This window comes from Rhipicephalus sanguineus, chromosome 10 (genome assembly GCF_013339695.2).
Source record: "Rhipicephalus sanguineus isolate Rsan-2018 chromosome 10, BIME_Rsan_1.4, whole genome shotgun sequence".
Taxonomy (NCBI): domain Eukaryota; kingdom Metazoa; phylum Arthropoda; class Arachnida; order Ixodida; family Ixodidae; genus Rhipicephalus; species Rhipicephalus sanguineus.
The window spans coordinates 25,924,587-25,946,537 of NC_051185.1; the positions used below are offsets into that span (position 1 = coordinate 25,924,587).

The window sequence follows — 21,951 nt, forward strand, 5'->3', positions numbered from 1 at the left end:
TTGTCTCTGATTTTTTGTAAAGAATTCCACGTTTTAGTGCCGTATACCAAAGAGGTCTTGAATATCACTTTTATGTGGATTTACTCTTGTAGTGTGACTCTAGATACACCGTTTATTCTTTGTTTATATGATTGTTTTATTTGAGTGTGGTTCATATATACGCACATGTTTACATTTACATGCTCGGATCACAAGAAACAATTGACTAATTTGCAACATTACTACGTGTCTGCGAGAATGCGCCTTCATGCAAAAGAAAAAAGAAGTGGAGGACAAGAAAAAAGAACTAAGGAAGCTATCAAAACTATAGCCGGATACAACTTCAGAAGTCCGGAGAGGCCCGCTCATGCACTTGGCAATGTACTTCGAAGGCGGAGTCGCCGGCCGTCTGGCTCATGACGTCAGTCTGGAGTGCGTGCCCATTGATGCAAGATTGTGTGCATGTGCCTTTGAGGAGGAGATGCCGCGGTCTTCTCAAGTTGTATACGACTATAGTAGTTTGAACTAGTGGTTTGCAACAAACGGCATATATGATATTTTGTGTTCATTTGCTTCCGTCGAGTGTACATCTGACTGTATTGGGTGTAATTAATGCACTTACAGTTAAGTGTGTTTGCAGTGTACAGTTACTTAATTGTACACCAGAGCCTTCAAAAAGTATTCACTTTCTATCATAGTATGGGGTAATAGTATTCACAAGTTAGTTGCCACTGAAATTTTGTTCCCTTTATTTTGCAGACTTCTGTTCTTAGAAGCTGAACAATAATGAAACTATTGGTAATCATGCAACAGTGAAATTTAGTTACGACCAGGCTATGATAAACGTCCATAGGTCTTGGCTTTTAAGGGCTTGGCCTTTCACTTGATGCAAAAAACTGATAATTTCCATGTCAGTAGACCTGTCAAAACATACACATTTTAAAGCCAGAAAAACTGCGATAATAATCAGCTTTTTCCAGCGCAGCAAAACCTTGCAGTGCACGCCTTTGAGCCCTTGAACCCCTTCTGCCGACTACTGTGGAAGCTCCAGAGGTTCAGTGACGCTCTTGTAGTGCTCATTTGGCCAGCTCTCCTGTTCTACTAGAGCGGTACTTACATTGTTTGAATGCCTCCTGTGTGTCTTGATGCAGGTTGTCAGCACAAAAGGATGGCACAACCTACATCAACAGCGACTTCAACCTAGAGACCAAGGTTATGAGCTATGTAATGGAAGGTGTGAAGCCACCATCTACCTGGATGAAGCGTACCATGGAGGAGGGTGTCTCCATATCACCTCAAGCGGCAATGCAAAAAACTACTGGAGGTAATGCCCATTTTAAACAGCACAATGAAATGGGACAACAGAGAGAAAGACAAACACAGGCACAGCAAAAAGCATATTCCTTCCTGTTGTTCCGTTGTACTATTAATGATGAATTGGTCATCAAATACCAACTAGCCCAACATTCAACTCTTTTGACGGCGGTGCTGCTTATTAAGGCAGAGGTATTTACCTGAGGAACCATCATCCACACTTTCTAGCCCAACTACGAGAGAGAGAGCATGGATAAAGCTAAGTGGGTGGGAGGGTGAGTGATTCTTAATAAAGAGAAGGAAGGAAGGGTTAGAAGAAATGGGAGTGTAGTGCAGGATAAGTGTCTCTTCACTGAGGACACCTCAACCGAAACACTCCCGGGGGAATGGGAAATAAAGGGACAGTGAGAGTGATGGCAGGGGACAGTTGTGGAAGGGCAGCCTAGTGTAGTGGATGGAGCCCATACGTCGGCAAATCTCATTAGTCGACTCACTCGGACTTGCATTGAGCAGTGAGCCTGAGTGAGTCCGGGTAAGTAATGTTTTGGTGGAGTCTGAGTCTGAGTGAGTCCAAATGAGGAAAATTTTCTTGAGTCTGAGTCGGAGTGAGCCCAAAGCGCGAAATATATTTCTTGAGTGAGTCTAATTGAGCTCCACATTTTTTGCCGACATATGGACCAATTTACTCAACTTCAGCATAACTGTCGGCCTTACGTCGGCTCACGTTTATACTCACAGCTACTCACACATACTTCAAAGCGCTAGCTTGCATACGCCATCTCAATATTTATTTATCAGAGGTGTGAGTTGCAGAGGGGGGGGAGGGGTTCTTTTGACCTTCCTCCGGCAAAATCTTTCACGGGAAGTTGTTGATAATGATATCTTGTGTAAGTCATCTCTTTCAATAAAAGTGTCCTGGCTGAATTACAACCACTGATAACTCGTATTTCAAGGTATGAAAGGCGCCAAGTAGAGCACCAATCATGTGAGATTTTGGTGTTAAAAGAGCATTGACACTACGGTTGAAAAAGTTAAATATGCTTTAATGGACTCATTAGTCCACTCACACTCAGATTGAGCCGTGAGTCTGAGTCTGAGCGAGCAATGTTTTGGTGATTGTGAGTCCGAGTGAGTTCAGTTGAGGAAAATTTCAGTGAGTCTTAGTCCGAATGATTCCGGATGAGGAAAATTTTGGTGAGTCTGAGTCCGGGTGAGCCCTAAGGGCAAATTATATTTTATGAGTGAGTCTGAGTGAGCTCCACATTTTTTGCCGACCTATTATTGAGCCTGCTAGAGAAAGGGTAGTAAAGTGGAGAGGGTGAAGCCAGGCACAGAGGAGGAGGGCGAAGCAGATGGTGTGGAGGGGAGCTCCAGTTGATAATCATCCTGGAAAAGCTGAGGGTCTCACATTCGTTCTGGAACGTTCAGCAATGGCCAAGCTAAAGCTGGTGCTAGCAGCTCTGCTGTTTCATCAGCCTTCGCGACTGAAGCTGCGCATCCTTTTTAAAGGTAATGCTTCTTGTGTGTTGTTGGGTATCGGGTGTCTCAGCTTGCGACTGCATCTGCACAGAGCTGATAGACGAAGCGATCGAGGTGATGGTGAGTTAAGGCAAATTTATATACATCTAAACAGAGGCGTTACATATTCGGCACTGGGGCTGACAGCTTATTGGGCTCACACTAAGGTGTGATGACGACCCAGGATTTCTTCGTTTGCTGTCCCTGTCACCCTGCGCAGCTTGGTTCTTTTATAGCCCTGGCCGATTCCTTGCATCGGCCAGTAGTTTGAAGCCTCCAATCAGAAACCGCCGTTGGTCGCTGGCTGGAATCACATCCATGTATGAGAGGGCTTGCCGCACGTTGCGTGAGGAATTGCCGTCGATTACGTCAGGCACACCGCAGGAGTTGCCGTGGGTCGCATGAGACTCCCGCCTTGGTTGGCACTCGTTTGCATCAGGCACCTCACTGGTGTTGACGCTGGTTGCATCAGACAATCTATCGATGTTGACGCCACTTGCGTCAGACGTTTTACCAGCTTGAATGCCTTCCCGAAGCAAGGAAGTTTGGGTTGGGAACCCTGGCATAACAGTGTGCAACCACGTGTTTCGTAAAGTTTGAATTGGCAATGGAAGAGGACAGAGGAATCAATTATACAATCAATAAGGTAACTTCAGGCCTGAACGGGACACGCAGCACAATCCTAGCGTAAGCTGGAGGGGCGGCCTTCTAATAACCTGGCTTTTACTGGAAGTGCTGAGCATACAAATCAGCTTTTTAAAGTGCACACATTTACCGAAATGTTGTCGTGAAGTGCATTGCAGATTATTTTAATTTTTACGCTGTGGACACCTTTAATGCAGAGAGTCCATGTTTTGCATTTGACTTGGCATTGCATCTGCTGTGAAGCTACAACTGTATGCCGCCATGTAACTGCACATTGACTCTTTGCAAGAGAAAGCCACTATTAATTCAGCTGTTACCGATGATGGATTTTGGCAGATCCTTTGTGGTTAGGTAGCTTTAGAGCTTGTGCAGTGGTTCGCCAACATTTAAGCTTGGAATAGGCGTTTCATTATGCCAGTGTAAGGCAACATGTGCACCTACGCAGCTGCACACTATGTTGATGCCGCAGCTGCTGACACCGATGAATTGTATTTTGCAGTAGGTGGGCAGCTTTAAATGACCCTACTGTTACTTGGATGCACTTGAAAAATAAGGACACAGTGAGGCACACTGAAAGACAAGAGCACAAGAGAGATTACAGAAGCACAAGCTATGAGGACAATTAAAATGGACACCAACCACGAATGTTCAATTTAATTGTCCTTGTCTCTTTTCCCAACCCCAAATGAGTTTCCGTTCAACTCTCTGCTTCAGGCACAAGCTAGGGAGCTACGTGTGTTAGCTCTTCGTCGGTTGCTTTGTCGCAAAAGGAATTGTTGTTCGTTAAATTGATGGTGCAATAGCGTAACGTACAGTTGACTCCCGTTAAGACGAACTCGAAGGGACCACGGTCATTTGTTCGCCTTATCAGGATTTCAGCTTATCAGAAGTGCCCCCAAAAAGAGACATGCTAACATGCCAAGTGCATCCAAATATGTTACTTGAGCGCAAATAAAAATGCTTGTCTTATAAAGACAGTGCTACCACATTTTGATGATAAAACTGTAGCACGCTCCTATGTTGACAGTTAGAAGGAAAAAAAAAGAGACAAGAGTGTTGTCGGTCACTGCGAAAGTTTGTCTTAACAGAAGAGTACAGTTAGGCGGTTCGTCTCAAGCGGATTTTTTTTTTGCATTGAGTCTATAGGAAACCAAACAAATGGTCCCTTGTTGTTAGGCATAAGCGAGAATTCGTCTTAACCGAGTTCGTCTTAACAGGAGTTTACTGTATATTGTCGTGTATAAGCCGCACTTTTTTTCATCAAGTCATCCTCGGGTGCGGGTTATACACGAATCAGGCCTATAGCTACACATTAACACACTGTAGCGCCACTGCAACTACTGTGTTAGATAATTTAAAAACTGGTGACAAATATGAACACTGTATTTCACTATTCAATGTCTAATGTCAATGTCTATTCAATGTCTGTCGGACGAGCTCAGCTCTTCGGCAATCTCACCACTGTCAGACTAAGGTCATCGGCGCGTTCCCGGAGCTGATCGTCCTCTGTGCCGTTTATTGCGTTTGATAGCCCGTGACCTCAAAACTCTTTGCAATGGTCTTCACTTATAACAAACGCCACGTGTCCATGATCTAAATGCACACTTGCTGAAGAGGCGCTCGCTTCAGTCGTCCTGTCGGAGTTGTTTTGTTGTTGCCCTACGCCGCCATCCACTCGGTGTAGTACCACCGAAAGTTTGTCTTGAACGGCCGGTTTATGCAAACGCCGAGCGATTGCAACATGCTAGTCAAGCGTCCTGGTATGACGGCCAAGTCCGTTCGGCAGTCGACTAGCCGAGCCTTCACTCAGTCGCTCAAAAGCACACAGTCTGCCACACGACGCTAGAGTGACGTGGCGAACGCAACGCAACAGACTCCGCAAGCAGTCCACACACCCCCCAACAACGCACCAGATAACAAAGGCCAAATGGCGCTGGGCTCGGTGGGAACCGAAAAATAAGAACGGCAAAGCAGCGGTAATGCCGGGTCGCTTAATGATGGTGATAATGGTCTGCGGCGAGTGGCAGAAGCTCACTGGCATCATCTTGTAGCACTTTGTGTGACTAGGCGTGTTTTTTTCTATGGCCCCCAAGATCGGAGTGCATCGACAAGCCTTCCGCTGTGCGAATCTCGGAAGCCATGGTTTTGGTACGTTCTAGTTTTTTTGGGGGTAAGGTCTTATACACGAGTATATACGGTTTGTCGCGTGAATAAACTTCATTTGCTATATATAGCGCATACACAGAAGGACGCAGTAAGGCACACAGAAGGATAGAAGCACGACAGAGATTATAGAGGCACAAGTTATAATCAAAGAAGGGGTCGCGTGTGTCAGCTCCCGGCTGGTTGCTTTGTCGCAAAAGGAATGGTTCCTTGATTAACTCGATGGTGCAACGTAATGTAGGCAGAATGCTCCAATAGACCTCACTTGCTATAGCACGTCCATTTGTGGTTTTCTGTTTATCTGTGCCTCACTGTGTCCTTGTTTTTTCAAGCGCATCGAAATATACAGTATGCTATTCCAACTAGCCCGAGAAACAGCACTCCTGAACCTACTCGTGCAGTTCATATGGCATGACCTTTGGTGCAATACTACTGTGTATCTCGCTCGTAAACTTTGCATAACTGCACACATGGCTTCTCGTCCGCGCAGCACCTCTATATCGTCTTTCCCCGAAGCAGATGCAGGCACTGCCATGGGTCAGCAGTCTTTCCCTGTCTGTTCATTCCTCCCTCAGAGGACGCCTGCATTTGATTCCAGTGGCAATTTGGGTTTTTCTCACCGTGTGCAGTAGGTGCAGTAGCACCTATTGCGCGCGGCATCGGCAGCAGCGGGCAACATAGCCACTAAAATTATCTATTGCAAGGAGCTTATAACCGTGCAAAACTCAGAGTTTATTTTCAACACAGTGACTAGGAGGCACCCCAAGAGAAAAGTGGCCAAATGCAGTGCAAGGTCCATTTGGCCGCTTTTCATTTAACATGAAAAACAGTGTCTCAGTTTAGTAGGAGAAATTTTCTTGCACAGGTTCTTCACAGTTAATGGCAGCATAGTTGTACATTTTGAATATCAGTCGAGCCTTTCCTAGGTCATGCCAAACTAAGTGACTTGTGTGAGAGTGAAACAGTACGTTATAGTTCTCACACAGATTTTACTCATTATTTAGCACCCTGTCTTGTCGCCTCTATTCTGTTTTCCATCTTAGAACTACTTCTGAATTTCATTACGTACCTAAAAACCAGCATTAACTCACTTTTTCAGTTTAGAGCTAGGGTCAGTTTTGCCACTGTTCAGCAGCTATCCAAGATATTGCAAACATTCTGCTACAATTACTTCACTATTCCTGAGTATGTTCAAATGCTTCACCACATTCCAAGCTTAGTACCTATATGCTCATTTTCTCAGCCTCTTCTATATCCTGTTGTTGCGATTTTACAACATACTGAAGCTGATCTTTTAAATCCGAATGTGAAGTTCAGGAGGGAGAAATCCCAATTTATATGTCATGTGTGGCCATCTTGCATTAACCTTGTCAGCATGTTGTCATTTCTGATGGAAAAAAAGCACTCTACACATTCATTGTCCAAGGAGGGTGGGCACTTCAGAGATCTCATGGGGCTGTATCTACACAGGTGCATTAAGTGAAGTGATCTCTGCAACAATGGATGTTTGGCAGACTGCCATAAAATGAGAGACGAGTTAATGCATAAAGTTTGAGATTCTTCAGTGCAAAAACATGCTAACAAAAAGAGTTTCATGCATGGAACGACATTTCAGTTTTTTGCATTGTGGGTACTGGGCTTGCTGCGTCCTGTCTGTAGTTAAAGCAAGGAAGATAGAGGCTTCAACTCACAACAAATAACAATTTGTTTTAACTCTACGCTGCATACGGCGGGGTGGGTCCCGGGACACGAGACAGCGAGGCGGCAACCACGATATCTGGCAGCAGCAATCGGCCAGCGTGGGTGGCAGCATCCATCCCTCTTGGCAGCCAAGGCACCTCTCCCCTGGACAGCGCGCAGGCTGCCCCTTTTAAGCCGCGCAGCTGGGCCACGCACACCGCCTCTGCGCAGCACGTGGTGCTATCTCGCGATAGCCGGTGGGCGTGGTTCCCACAGGACCTAGTCTACAAATCTGAGCCTGTCTAGTGCGTCCAATGGCGCCATTTGTGCCATTTTGCTAGAATCCCGTCTCTCTGTGCCTTGCTGTGCTCATTTGAGTGCAGCTTGTGCCAACTGTGCCAGAGTTCACTACTCCGCCTGCCTACAATGCAGTGTAGTGTTCGGTCACCCGGCAGTCCCCCCCCCCCCCCCCCCAAAAAAAAAAAGATGCTGACAGTTCTCTTATTTAACCAGGCAGTCGTCCTCTGTCATCTTGCCAGGCACGCCCTCTTCTGCAACTTTGCTGTCCGTAGGCAGCACGGAGTTGTACTACAAATATGACAGCATTTTAGGAGGTGATTCCTAAGGTAACGGCGTCTCCACGCAGGAAAAAAAGTTAAAAGGAAGAAAACGATCCCTCGCCCTCCCCTTTATGGTTGGCTCGATTGCTGACCCTGGCCCCCCCCATTACATCTCCCTCCACAGCCAGCATCAAGTCACCATCTCAGTCTATCGCAAATATATATGCTCCACAGCTCTAGAGAAAATGTATTGCGGTTAAGTGTTCCTGTAGCGTCTACTTGGGGTCACAATGCATGGTCAGTGTTCAATGCTATCTTGTACTGTTGCTCCTGCACTAGAAGTACGCATTTTGCAATTATTTATGCACCTTATAGTTAATAATTATTGAGTGTGACGGAGCATCAGCCATAGTGAGGTGTGGCGATGCTCGAATGCACTGTCGACACAGGCAATTGCTGACCAAACGTGCACGTTTGGAATGAGTGTTTCTTGTTTAATTGGTACACTGCTAGTTTTCTGCTAGGGGTGATTTTTCCTGTTTGGAATGACATTTTGACACCTGTCATTAGCAGAAACCATATGTGCCATGCTCGCTGTGTGACGAATGCTTCCCTGCAACATGCGTCTCGTACAATGCAGTAAAGCCAGCATGTGACATTCTTTTGTGTTAAGTGCCTGATTGATGGCTGTTCTCCAAATGTTTGCCTTGTCTCCTTGTTTACATTGCAGCAGCATGTCTTGTCTGCACACTAACAAGAATATTCATGAAAGCCAGGTTAAGACGTACTACCCCAAGTGATCGCATGTTCCATTTTGTCTGCTACTAAGCTACTCCAAAACGCAGTTGCTTCTACTCCAAAACAGGCTTTTCTTCTACTACAAAAATTGCTCTAAATCCTAAAGTGGCTGAACCAGCACTGGTAGATGCAACTGCAGCAGTCTTCTGAGTATTTCCAGCAATCTTGCAAAAGTTGGCAAACACATAACAAAGTTAACCTTGACATAATATAAATCCTGCTTCCGCACTAAAATTATGTCCAGTGATTGCTCTTTTTTTTTTTTGCTTCGTAGTTTTTCTATGACACTACAGATTGATATCTAGCACTGTGTTCATGAACGAAGTATACTGCGCGGTAGACAACACGGACAACAGGAAGACGGGGACAAGCACAGACTATCAACTGAAGGTTTATGTTCTCCCTGCTACATATATACAAAAGAAACAGAAAAAACAAAAAAGATATAAGAAAGCTGTTAACAAAGAAAGAAAACATAACTTGTACACTGGATGCATGGGTTGGAAAGTAGACTCATTGGCCATGTGCGCCATTTGCCAGGAACTGAAGCTCTTTATCTAGGAGAGCAACCGACGGTTTGCTAACGCAGTTGTCAGGTTTCTGCGCCCTTTTCTCGGCTTCAGTGATTACACGGGTACGCTCATCTTTTTGATTATGCATCACCACTGTGCTTTCGAACTGCACATAGCAACTGCACCTGCTGACATGTTGAGCCAAGAATCCCTCATTGCCATTGCGTACATTACATGCGTGCTCACGCAGATGGTCATTGAGGCATCTCCCAGTCTGCCCGATGTAACACGCTCCACATGATAGCAGAATTCTGTACACTGCATTTCGACCCGTGCATCCAGTGTACAAATATTTTCTTTATTAACAGCTTTCTTTTATCTTTATTGTTTTTTTCTGTATCTTTTTTCTGTTTTTTTCGTATATATGTAGCAGAGAAAAAATAAACCTTCAGTTGATAGTCTGCGCTTGTCCCAGTCTTCCTGTTGTCCGTGTTGTCTACCACGCAGTATAGTTTGATCATGAATCTCCAACTGGCCCAAACTTCCACATTGTTTGGTGTTCATGAAATAAAAAATTTATTGACCTTTGTGATAGTTAATACCGTTACTCACCACTTAAGCTGGCACTTAAAATTCTTTCACAGGCTCTTTGGTTTTGACCTGCCACTGTCCCCACTTGAAGTGCAGTACACCTTCAAAAACCTGAGTTTGTCAACCGATGTGACAAAATACGTCACTGTTGTTTTGAAAGCGACAAGTCCCAATGGGGAAGCCGGAGAATTTCACCTAGGTATGATAGCTGTGGCAGGAGACAGCTATGATGTGAAAAGATTGGTGCCAAGGGCTGCTTCATCCGAGCCTTCATCTGAGCCCTGGGTCACGAGGTGCGTACTCGCTATACGCAGTTCAATTTTTTTAACCCATAAGTCTTTCTTGGCTAGGTTGGTGAAAGCATGCACGCAGCTGCTGTCCACAAAAGCAGTGTTCGGAAAGCACTCTACCTTTCCCATGGGAACCGACGCCGGCACCAACAATTGCTGCAGCAACCAACTGGAGCTGTGGGGAAGGAAAGGGTAGTCCTCGCAGCAGAAGTCCCAGCTTGAAGTGAACAAGGAAAAAGCAATAGCTGGCGCTCTGCAATAGCTGACGTCTGCAACATGTGGCCACCAGTGTAGCGTCTACGGAGGGAGTGTGCCGTTGTCTGCAGATGCAAATGCTTTCATGATACAATCTCACAAGAATAAGCTTAGGGATCCTCTGCAACTGTTTTTTATTTTGTGCATGGAACATAGCCAGAAAAAAGTTATGGTTGGTTAATCTTTCATACGAATCGGCGGCAAAATGAAAGCAAAACAGAGAAGTAGTGTTTTTTTGGACAGCAAGAAATACAAGCACATAAATTTGTGAAATTCCTATATTAAATAATGGCAGCAGGTCTAGTGTTTCCTTTTGGGATCTGTGCATAGTGAAGTGCCTTTGCAGCTTTGTCTTTCCCCCAATAATGCTTCGATCGGCATAATGTGGCTTGTCTTCCTCATCTTCTTCCATCCATCTTCTGCAGTGGAGTATGATGTCCACAATGTCGATGAATTCATGCTAGTTTTAAACACTTTCAGTTGGCCAACAAGGCCAAAGTACAAAAAGTGCAGAGCAACTGCACTAGTACTATATGAAAACTATCTAAGACTAGGCTTCATACAGAGTTTCGCTACATGTGGTATTATTATTGTCGAAAACAACCTAAACACGGTCATCCTATTAATAATCATTTCAGGCTCTACCATGCTGACGATAAAAGGGAGCAAGGAGCCACACTTGAGGAGATTGGCATTCTCGTGTTGCCAAGTAGGGGCGCCACCCAGATTCTTCTAGGTGAACTCATCATCAAGCGGCCCGGAGATGGCACTGAAGAGAATTCAGTTGCTAGTGATTTTTGGAAAGATGTATTCAAGCCTCAAGCCTTCAACAAAGAGACGGACAAGGCAGCTCTCTCTCGTGACATACACTCGGCAAAAGTCCGTGAGCAGCAACACAGTTGCCCCAAGGAGTCGTATGTTAATTAAACCATGCACCCAAGTATGGTAGTTACTAAGTGGTGCACAGTCACTGAACCTGTGTAATGTTTTATGCTCTCGTCATGACACATTTGCTCTCCGCCTTTTCTTCTTTGCTCTTTCTTTGCTCCTGTCTAATAGGATTAGAGAGGAGCAAAGAAAGATCGCTTCCACTTAGCATTGACCCCCATATTCACACATAGCCAGATAGACTGATGTTGTCACTTCCTTTAACTCTACCTCCCCTCCTCCCGTTGACTTGCTGTCTGGCCCCCGCAGTGTCGGCTTCATGCAACTCGGCCCTCCGCCCCGAAAGGTGGCCGACCCCCGATTTAGCATATACTCCTTTAAAGCTCTTCCACTACCACGATTTTTGTGGGCTGGACGTGCAGCATGTAGCTTGTGCATTTATGACTAGGGTCATACACAGCTTTGCTGTACAGTAAACCCTAATCTGTGTAATCAACTAGAACGCACGATAACGTTTTAGACAGTGCAGCCATGCTAGCAGCCCACCGTAATACGTTAGAAATAGGAGTTCCAGTTTCAGTTTATTTCTACCACAAGAGATATACCTGCATACATATTCGTACAAATGAGGTGCAAGAGCATACAGCTGAAAGGGGCCCTCTTGTCATAAAGTATGCATTGAACAAACATACCCAGGAGCATACAGCGATGCTGTAATAGTTACTAAGTAGACTATTACACGAAGTAAATGTAGTACAGTTTGCGAATAATACAAAGTAAATGACAGGTAGTACAACAAAAATGACAATTATGACACAATAAACAAATCTTAGCTTTGTGATAAAGATGTGTGCTGTTTGGATGCTAATCTCTAAGTATCGGTCCAGATACCTAGACACTAGCATCCCAACATGACGTTAAAGAAATAAAAATATTTTTTAAATTCAAATAGAATAAGACCCGACGTAAGGAAGAACCATGACTCGGGTCGCTTTTCACTACCTTGCAGCCCTCAAGGGGTTACGGTATAGCTTTCTGAACAAGGTCTAGCCGCTTCAGCATTTTCGGCCACCTAAACCGATGCGAAGATAATCCGTATCGGTGCCCGCGATATTGAACTCAATACCGGAAACATTCACCAAGCGCTCCGCGTCGTTCATAGCAATATCGTGTGCAACCGAGCACCGCTTGGCCAAAGTGTGTCGCTATCATTTCTTTGCAACGTGACTCGAATTTCATGCAGTAGGAAAGACATAAGACGTCGCCAACGCGACATGGGAGAAGGGGTTGCCGCTTCAGCGTTTGCTGAGTGTGCAGCGCAGCGTTCGCTTTTGTGCGTGCCTCGCATAAACAAATCAACGCCTAGTGACGTAGATGAAACAAGATCTTCTTCCAAGTAAGCAGAATGATGCGTATTTGGGACAAATAATAGTTCTAAGTGGCTTCCGTATGCGGAATCACTAGGAAGTACTCCTGCCTGCGCATGCCCCACGCTCAAAACCAAATACTCGATGGCCATACTAGAGGCTTTTCAGAGTTCCCTTGCGGAAGCACGAAGCGGCTTCCTTTAAAGAAATGTTGAGGAGAGCATATATCTTCGAAGATAAGGCGGGCTCTTGAAGGTACAAGCAAGCATTTCCAGCTGAGTTGAAGAAAAAATTAGGTCAGGATGTAGTGCTGCGTTTAAAGACGGGTTTGTTCGTTCTTTCAGAAAGGAAGGATTGCGCAAAAAATACAGCCCGCCATAGACAGAGAAGACGACGCCTGCGCAATGTGTGCTGAGGTTTTTGCGAAATCATTTCTTTCTGAATGACTGCAAAAGTTGTGCTACTCGTCGTTCGTTCTTTTTAAGCAATGTCACTTATTGTGGCATCTACGTCACTACAGCTACAATGTATAAACATTTATGGCCGGATTGTAACCATTTCGCATAGCTGACGACGGACTGATCAATGTAGTAATAATAATGACTGTTGGGATTTTACGTCTTAATACCACGACATGGTTATGAGAGACGCCTTAGTGAAGGGCTCTGGATGTTTCGACCAACTGGGCTTCTTTGAGGGGCACCTAAAAAATCACTATGTTGCCGAAGCGGGCAAATTCAAACTCATTCTGGAAGTGCAGTGGCTGAACTAACTAGTAGGATGTGATAGGTGCACGAGAAACAGATTAAACATGCCAGAATTGACGATTCAGAGCATCGATCACTGGTGATCGATTTGAATAGGCGTGGTAACGAAAGAGCTAAGCTAAGGCAAAACATACGCAGCCATTTACATAAAGAACCAAATCTATCATTGAAAGAAGCTGTCTTTCAATACAGGCTAGTACGAGGCAAGTGTTATGCCCGCATCTGATATATATATATATATATATATATATATATATATATATATATATATATATATATATATATATATATACATATGAAACTTTACCTCACATACTGACATTGGCCTGCATTTCACTTTGCGGATGGCATATTGCAGCTATGCAGGAGCACTACAAATATCTTAACGTTTTTTTCAAATTTTTGTTATTCACGAAACAGTGTTGACTCGGGTCGAATAGATTGCCGTGGAATTTTGCCATTGTAGCAATTTAGGAGCAGATGGAGGCCTGAAGAGGTGAAGTACCCTCGAACACGACGCGTCGCTGGAGCCAACGTTTCGACAAGCGGTTTTGACTTCAAGAAGACAAGACCACTTGTGGAAACCTTGGCTCCAGCGACAATCCCTATTCAAAAATTTTCCGTGCCATACATCAGAATTTTTTTTATGGAAAGAGCTCATATCACTGCTTGCTTTTATAGGGGCGAAACTTCACATGCATACCTAGTATCGTAGGAAACATACAAGTTTACGAAAAAAAAGAGAAGAAAATATTCACCGCATCTCCACTAACGGGAATCATGACGAGTGGCGAAGCACTCTGGGTATCGTACCGATATGTTACCGTACGTACGTCCCCCGCTCGTTGCCGCTGCCAATGTAAACTCAGTGACGTAAAGTGTATATATACAAGTGTATTTATTTGGTTCATCTTTAATGCTCTTCTATTTCAATCCTCTTGTTATAATTCGTATATCGTCTCGAGTTCTGGATTCCGTTTTTCCTTCATTATTACTGCTTTGTGGTCTTTGTGAGCCAATGCTTCTTCGAGTGGATCTAATCTAAAGTTGGCAAAGACAAGGTCTATGAATGTTCCTCGGGTGGTTGTTGGTTGTTTCCAGTCGTATGAAATGCATCGTAGAGCGTATCGAGACATCATATACCGCATAATCCAGTCGCTTTCCATAATGTATACGTTGAAGTCGTCGACTAGTATAAAGGGTTTTTGCTTGTACTTTGTTTCGTAATCGTAATCGCAACATACACACTTTTGTTTCGCCTTTAAGGATGAAATGCCGCGGACTTCTAAAGTTGTCTCCGACTCAAGCTCTTACGAAAGCATTTCTTCAGGGTTTCTCGTTGAAGACAAATTGTCAGGCACGACACCTTCCGCATCCCACTGTGAAAATCCTTCAGAACTGTAATAGCCAAATTTGTTAATTTCGGGAACATAGTGCCTTTAATTACTATTCGGTTTCATTTTTATTAAGATATTTCAGGAAGGTTTTGAGTGCTGCATATAACTTATCTGAGACTTTATAATCGTAATCGTAACATACGCACATATGTTTCGACTATAGCAACGGTTTCCCATATACCGTGACAGCGGACAGTAAGAGTCGACGACAAAGCTAGGTCCTAAGGTGCTTCGCCCCTAAAACTAAAGAAAGTCAGTGAAACACACTACAAGTCTGGTTTTACATGTCTGAGAAAGCTGAAGCTTCGGGGGCTGTTTCCTGTCGGGATCATTTTACGAGGCATTCCGGCCTGTTTTGAGTTATTCAAAGAAGCTGAACGCAACGCGCGATATCCCAAAATGAAAGCAAGAACAATTTATTACGCCGACCGCGAGAACGCAGACGTGAACAGAGCACCTTGGAAGTACGAGCAACTTGAACACGCCTGGGATAAAACTTTCTCGAGCCAATCGCCTTGAGCCGCGCAGCGTCGCAGAAGATGGAGCGGTTCCATGTAAGACGCTTTTAGCAGGGTCCAGGCGTTTAGGAAAAAATAAAGTTGAAGACGTGTTTCTACGAACGCCGTGAGGATAGTACAAGCAAAGGTAACTAGGCTCTCATCCAAAATGATGAATGGGCACTGAGCGCCCCGACTGGTGGGAAGGAGTTCAATCATATTAGGACTGCAGTGTCTCCACTAAAAGGTGAAAAGCCGAGTACGCTCTAGAGAGAATAAAACAGTAAAAAAATGCCTGTAAGTATTCCGGCAGGCTGGTTTGCTGACACCCGACGCGAGTGAACATTTATATATTTATTTCTTAAGGCGGAAGCCATAGGTGCCTCATCAAACGCGAAAAGTGACGGTTGGCGGCGTCAACACGAGTGATGGGAAAAAATCATCATGTAATGAGGTTACCCTACGATGTAATCATGACGCCATTACGACGTCACATAACGTGACGTCGCATGATAACGTCTTCACATGACATACGTCGCATGGTCATGGTGAGCCGATCCCGGAGGCTCTACAAAACTACGTGAGGAGCAGAAAGCTTCTGGTTCCTCCGATCCCGAATGCCGCACGAAACCATGTTGGTTGCGGAAAGCCTTCGGGCTGAGTCAGTGCAATCGGCTCAGAAGACAAAGAAGATGGCTTTCGCCTTGCAGTCGTCTCAGGAAAATGCATCAGGAGCCGCGTGATTTCTTTAGTTAATGAGTTAGTTAGCGAGTTAGTTATATATGAAGTCTGATATTAAGGTTAAAAGATGTAATGCGAAGGACAAGCTTTCGTTCGAGTTCATGTTATGAGAGAGAGAAAGAGTACAAGAAAAGCAACGAGAGTGCCTAGACTGTATCCAGTTTGTTACCCTATCACGTGGGTAGGGTAATGAGAGGGTAAAGGGAAAGAGAGAGAGACGGAAAGTACGAGTGCACGCAACTCGGAATGCACATGCGCAGTGCACTGTATCTAGAGGTGATCACTTAAGTCAGTAGTCTTCAAAAACTGCAGAAATGATCGTTTGTTTTGCTGGGTTGCCGAGGTGTGACGCCAGGCTCGCAAGATGTTGCGCCGAATATTAAGGCGAAAACCTTATATCCATCACTAAATACGAAATTTGACCGTCGGCGTCTCGCGTCCTGCGACGTCGGGGACGAGTGGTGCAAAAATATCATCATCACGTGATGACGTCACCATGACGTCATGGCGTCAATGACATTATGACGTCGTTGCATGATGCCTTTTTTGCATTATTGTTGACGCCTACGACGTTCAGTTTTCGTGTTTGATGAGGCATCTAAGGCTTTCATCTCAAAAAGTAAAGACGTAAGACTAAATTTTACAAACATCAGGACTGCCCTGTGCCGCTTCACTCTGATTGGAAGTCCGTAGTGAGAAGGGTAAGGCACCGTGAGACCGTTCGAAGGCATCGTAAGCGAACTGAGAACGCCGTATCGACAGTCGGAAGCAAACATCGGATTGATAAGGCGCAACGAAGACCTTCGCATTCAGAGCTCAATATTGAATCTCGAGATCTTGGGATCAAAGGAGCGTGAATCCATGAAGTCCTTGTTTTTTTATTTTTCTCCAGTCAAGACGTTGGTTTTCAAAACATCGATTTGGAACTTTTGTTCAAATTAATGTCACTCAGGAGGCGTAGCAAAACGATATAAACCTGATATCTCGTTTTGTTTTCTTCGGCTACCCGAGAGGACACGCTTAGAGATTATGGCGTCAAATCAGCGAACAAATACATAAATAGGTAAAGAAATCAGCTCTTAAATAACTAAGAAATAATAAATAATAGTTGCACCTATTGCCTACTTGGCTAATATACCTAGTACAACTTAAAATTTATATGGTTAAGAGCGCTATGTATAAGCCAAACGAGAAGATTTTTACATTGAACAACATGGGAGCGGCCCGCTACACGCTGAGTCGCGCACCTCAGGATTTTTTAGTAAAGTTTTGCATCCATCCACCCTTCCGAGGGACCGAAATAAAGTTTATTCATCCATCCATCCATCCATCCATCCATCAACAAGCATTGTTCTTTATTTATTAAGTATTATTGATTAAGCCCCACTAGTCACTGGTCCCCTTTAAGTGAAGAAGTCGTCGGCGTGCAAAAACGTTTGCGCCACAGAAAATGGGCAAGTCCCACTAGTCACCACTGGTGTACTAAAAGTGAAGAAGGGAACACACGGGCGGCAAACACCGATTAAGATTTCCGGACAGACGCAATGAATAATTGAGAAAAGCATTAACGAATCACCAGGATTAACTCAGTGAAAAACACCGAATTCTCACGTTTCAGCTTCGTTGGTTAACCATCTGCCCCACAGCGCTTGGGCGGTAGGCTTTTTTAATGGAATGTGCTGTAGCTACAAGTTTCGGAATGACTACACTAACAAAAGCGCTTCTATAACGACCTCCACTGTGTACATAATCGAACATTTATTTGTAATGAACATGAATATCAAGACACTGAAGTTATTCTATGTGAACCGTATTCTTCGTAACAATTTGTCAGCAATAACGCGAGTTTAAAGGGACACTGAAAAGGACAACACTTTTTCTGGTATTAATAAATTACTCTTTCGCGATATCAAAAACACCATGCTTGCTGCGAGAAGGCTCCTAGTAAGCGAGAAAACGCGCAGAAAGAAAATGCGGGCGGAGACGCCACCTTGAAGTTTCCGCACCAGTTGCCGTGACGTCACAGATTTTGACGGCGTCTACCATGTCCTACGTAGCTCTTAATCAGTAAAAATGAAGCAAATTGTCCTCTGATGGGGCCGTAGACTTCACATACGAAGTTTGAGATTAGTTCATTGAGCCAGTGTCAGCATAATACGAAAATGTCGCTTTGAAATACATGACGTCACGTGCGGAGATTTCGGCGCGAAATTTAAATATGAAACTTTGACCTCAATTCTCTCCTATAATAATAAACCTGCTATAGTGAAATTAAAGGCATTAGAGTTCACAGAGTACAATTGATCAATATACGCCAATTCACTGTTTCACTTTGGTGTCCCTTTAATATACGTTACTGAACGAAACATCTCCTTGACTGCTGACCCGAAGGTCGCGGGATCGAATCCTGGCCGCGGTGGTCGCATTTTCAACGGAGGCGAAAATGCTTGAGGCCGGTGCGCTTAGATTTAGCCGCATATTAAAGAACCCCAGGCGGTCGAAATATCCGGAGCCCTCCACTATACGGCGTCTCTCATAATCATATCGTGGTTCTGGAACGTTAAAGCACGACAATTATTATATTATTATCTCGTTTCTACTAGGTTAAATTATTAGCGACAAATCAGCGGGCCATATTTACGGTTAGAACAAACCCGGAAGAGCTCCTAATTTACAGGAGTCTTCTTTGCAAAGGGTTAGCCTGCGGCGAATCACATAATTACGAAACGGCACGTGTCGCGTATTCTGAAAGATCGATGGCCTGGAAATCTGCAGCTCTGGTTCCCGAGAGAGTTAATTATCGAATTCGCGCATAGTCTTGCAAACAATCCACGTTTCTAGCAGATGATGTTCGCGCCAGAGGAACCGTTTGCGCCGGAAGCGATGTTCACCTCTAAGAGATGGCTTGCAACGTTCCCGCCAGGGATGGAAAAATTTCATCAGCAGTGAGCGCATACTGGTGAGTAGATTGAAGGCGGATGCACCCTAGAGGCAGTTATGTACTGTTCTCAGGGGCTGAAACGGGAAGGAAATCAGGAGAGAGATAAAAGGCAGGGATGTTAACCAGTTAACAATAACCGGTATGCTACCCTACACTGAGGAAAGTGATGGGAGAAATTTAAAGGAGAGTAAAAAAGGAGGGAGAGAGAAACAGAAAGAGAGGGGGAGCACAGACACACAACGTCACTGTTCTTGTGCGGATGACAACATCGCTGTCAGTGTACAGCCGCTCGTGCAAGTCTTTTGTACCTAAAACTTTTGGGGCTAAGGTATGCACATGATTTTGTTGCCAGCGTCTACAGCTCCAGAGACTACTGAACACCACTTGTGCGTCTGACTGCGATATAGCATACAAAGAAAATCGATGGCCACCTTCATTTTTAATTCTGTCAAGCAACAAGTATAGGAAAAAGCTCTTTTGGGAGCGACACGTCGTCATCAGCGCAACTTTTTCAAAGCTGTGAACAAGATTTTGCGCGAGACAGAGCTCGACAAAAGACTGTAAACAGTTTTTGGAAATTCAGGTTTCGTTTCGTCCCCACCTTCATCCTGATCATGAACACCTCTCTGCTCTCTTTTCCAACCCCTTCCCTTTCCTAACGCTGAGTAGCAGGTCAGAAAATTGGTTCAGGCGGACCTCTAAGCTTTTCTCTCATAATAAACCTCTCTCTCTCTCTACAGCTGGTGTCACATCGGCGTAATTTTGATTCGAGCACTGACAACAGAGCCAAAATGATCTTTGGCGGCCAGATTTGCAGCGACATGACGTGTTTATCACGAGCAATCGCTCCTCATTGCAGTCGTTATACTGAAAGAATGATTTCGAGTTTCAGTCCTTGAGCACAGGACATACATACATACATACATACATACATACATACATACATACATACATACATACATACATACATACATACATACATACATACATACATACATACATACATACATACATACATACATACATACATACATACATACATACATACATACATACATACATACATACACGAACACCAGCGCTGGTCCTTTACCTCTGTCCTCGTTGTATCCACTCAACATATTTAATATTTTCACTTATTCCTTTCGACTTATTTGCTTCTTTTCCCATTCGCGCTCTTCGGAAAACCACGATATCTGGTCGTTTGCCCAGAGACCTGTTCCGACGCTGCGAGCGACTACAACCGGTGCAGCTACCTTTCCTTACTACCCTTCTCATACATTACAGCCAAGACAAAGTACGACTGTTTCTTTTGCCGACATCCACACCCACGATTACCTGCGAACGACTACCTCACTCCATTGCCATGGTTTCACTCAGATTGGGGAGCGAGACGCGAAACATAGGTACTTACTTCCGCATCCCACGAATGCTCACTCGCGAAGTGTTTCCTTCGGCGAAGCGCCAGGAGTCTCGCTGATTGCACAAATGCTGCAGTTTGAGCTTGCGTGGTGTTCGAATACGCCGCTGTATGTGTGCGTGCCGTTGTCAAAATGACTCGTGTGTTGTGTACATCGTTTCCGAGAAGCGAAGCTTAAATCACCATCTCGGATTCACTCTGAGGATTGCCGTTCCGAGGCTGCTAGTGTTAGCTTTCACTTAGTTAGAAGGAGCTATCGCCACCTTCGACGCTTGCCCAAACCTCGCCTGTTCCTGAGTACTCCGTTTTTTTTTTGCCATTCACTGCTTGTTTGTACACACGAAGCTGCGTAAGGAGCTGATCTTGTTACACGCCAATGCATTTCCAAGTGCTTGGATCGATTTCGGGTAGCGGTGATATTCGGCAGCACGAATGTAAATGGAGCGATGTTCTCACGGAGACTAAAAAAAAAAAAAGAAATCTTGTCAAGTTTGGTTTGAATGGCTTCCATAAATCCAGCTCATCAGATTGCAATGTATGTTATTAGAGCGATCAGAGCGGCATTCAGAACTTTATTAAAAAATTGCGTTTTGGTCTTTAAGGTCACAAGTTCTCTTAGAAAATTCTATAGGCATATAAGAAGTATATCAAAAAAGAAAAAAAAAACCTGCAAGGAGTAACCTTGATTTCCGTTCACTTTCTGAAAAGTGCGCGATGCTTTCTTTTGGGGAGGTTGGCGGTCGCTCATCGAATGTACTTCAGCGTTTAACATAAATTTGAAACAGTGTGTTCTTCAAAAGCACGTTCAGTGACACAAAATATCAGGAGCGAGTCAAAGCTTGACCCTAACAGTTCTTATTGCGACAAGCGCCGGACAACTTAACTTGACTGACTGATTTTATCGTTGTATGAAGCACGGAGAAATTTTGGGGTCGGCTGTGCAACTACACCTAGTTGCAATATCGAAGGAACCGCAGTCAACGTACACAAATAAGGACAGTAGGAAACTACACATATATTACATGATAATGTGAAGCGTAGACACGATTGAATTGAATATAAATATGCAGTGGACGACATTAAGATGCCGAGTACACGCTGTACATAAATACACGGCGTATGGGAACAAATAAAGAAAACCATGCAATACACAGAAAGTGTAATTTATTAGTAAAATTTATGAATAAATCTGTGACCGTCACGCAATGAATACAGAGTTCTATTGAAATTCCAGCCATGCAAACGGAAAAAAGCACCCATGACAAAGCGTGATATCAAGTAAAAAAGAACCAGAATGCAAAGAAGAAAAAAAAAAGAAATATTGGAACTTGTTTGGGTCAATAAGCAAACTCAGCGCCATGTTCGTTATGAAACACGCGGAATATTTTAGCGGTCGTTTCTGCTAATAGATTATTAGATTAAAATTGAGTGCTGGCGTTTAGAGGGGAGACGCCCGAAATATTTACTGGGGCACGTCGTTGTCAGGCAACCCCCGATAACGTTTGACTGTCTGATGTGTCTTTTTTAGGTCCTTATAGCGGCACCCGTTCGTCCCCGTCGTAGTAGTGTGTAACCAGTCTTAAAAACGGAGGGGGCGTGCACACATGAAGGCTCCATAAAGACAATGC

The 21,951-nt window shown here is 44.3% G+C and overlaps 1 protein-coding gene across 1 annotated transcript in view; it reads left to right on the forward strand.

Annotated features, from left to right (window-relative positions):
* The window catches only part of LOC119406277 (cytosolic endo-beta-N-acetylglucosaminidase), a 28,769-nt gene extending 17,537 nt beyond the window's left edge, over positions 1 to 11,232 (forward strand). Inside the window, exons 6-10 of the mRNA XM_037673011.1 lie at positions 1,131 to 1,303; positions 2,722 to 2,802; positions 5,550 to 5,604; positions 9,814 to 10,053; positions 10,944 to 11,232. Coding sequence (XP_037528939.1) covers positions 1,131 to 1,303; positions 2,722 to 2,802; positions 5,550 to 5,604; positions 9,814 to 10,053; positions 10,944 to 11,232 — 838 coding nt within the window. The remainder of the gene's footprint in view (positions 1 to 1,130; positions 1,304 to 2,721; positions 2,803 to 5,549; positions 5,605 to 9,813; positions 10,054 to 10,943) is intronic.
* Positions 11,233 to 21,951: the final 10,719 nt, after the last annotated feature.